Source organism: Cystoisospora suis (genome assembly GCF_002600585.1).
Source record: "Cystoisospora suis strain Wien I chromosome Unknown contig_1968, whole genome shotgun sequence".
Lineage (NCBI taxonomy): Eukaryota > Apicomplexa > Conoidasida > Eucoccidiorida > Sarcocystidae > Cystoisospora > Cystoisospora suis.
In genome coordinates this window covers 542-1,044 of record NW_027154767.1, presented here as the reverse complement: position 1 = coordinate 1,044, position 503 = coordinate 542, and the positions used below count along the sequence as shown (strand labels likewise).

At 46.1% G+C, this 503-nt stretch overlaps 1 protein-coding gene across 1 annotated transcript in view; it reads left to right on the top strand.

Moving 5' to 3' along the window:
- The window catches only part of CSUI_004277 (uncharacterized protein), a gene marked incomplete at both ends in the record, with an annotated part of 3,668 nt that extends 3,205 nt beyond the window's left edge, over nt 1–463 (top strand). Inside the window, one exon of the mRNA XM_068064470.1 lies at nt 164–463. Coding sequence (XP_067923555.1) covers nt 164–463 — 300 coding nt within the window. The remainder of the gene's footprint in view (nt 1–163) is intronic.
- Nucleotides 464–503: the final 40 nt, after the last annotated feature.

Genomic DNA, 503 nt, shown 5'->3' with positions numbered 1-503 from the left:
GAAAGAGAAAGAGGAGAAGAAAAGTGTAAGCACTTCAAATCATTCTGAGAGAACTCAGAGAGAGACGAAGAAGTCCCTCTCGTCTCACACACCACAAGGTGGAGACACCTCACAGCATCTCTCGAGTGAGAAGGAACACTTTTTTCTTCTTTCTCCTCGTCAGAATCCTCATTCTTCTACTGATACGACCAAGCAAATACAAGAAGAAGAAGAATCGAACGGCGCTAGGCCTGATAAGAGCAGCGACCAGCAGCTACGTCATGATCACGAGAATAAGAATGAAGATAGGAAGAGTGAAGACTGTCCTAGCTTGGAGAGAGGAAAGAAATCCTTTCTCTTTCCTTTAAATTCTTCTTCTTCTTGTTCGCCTCCTCCTCCTCGACCTCATCTAATTCTTCCTGCTCTTGTCGGTGACCCTATAGTGTCTGTACACCTCAATGCCTCGGTGGGTGTGATGGCGGGAAGTATGCTAGGCAGAGTCTCTGCCTTTCTCTTCGATCAAG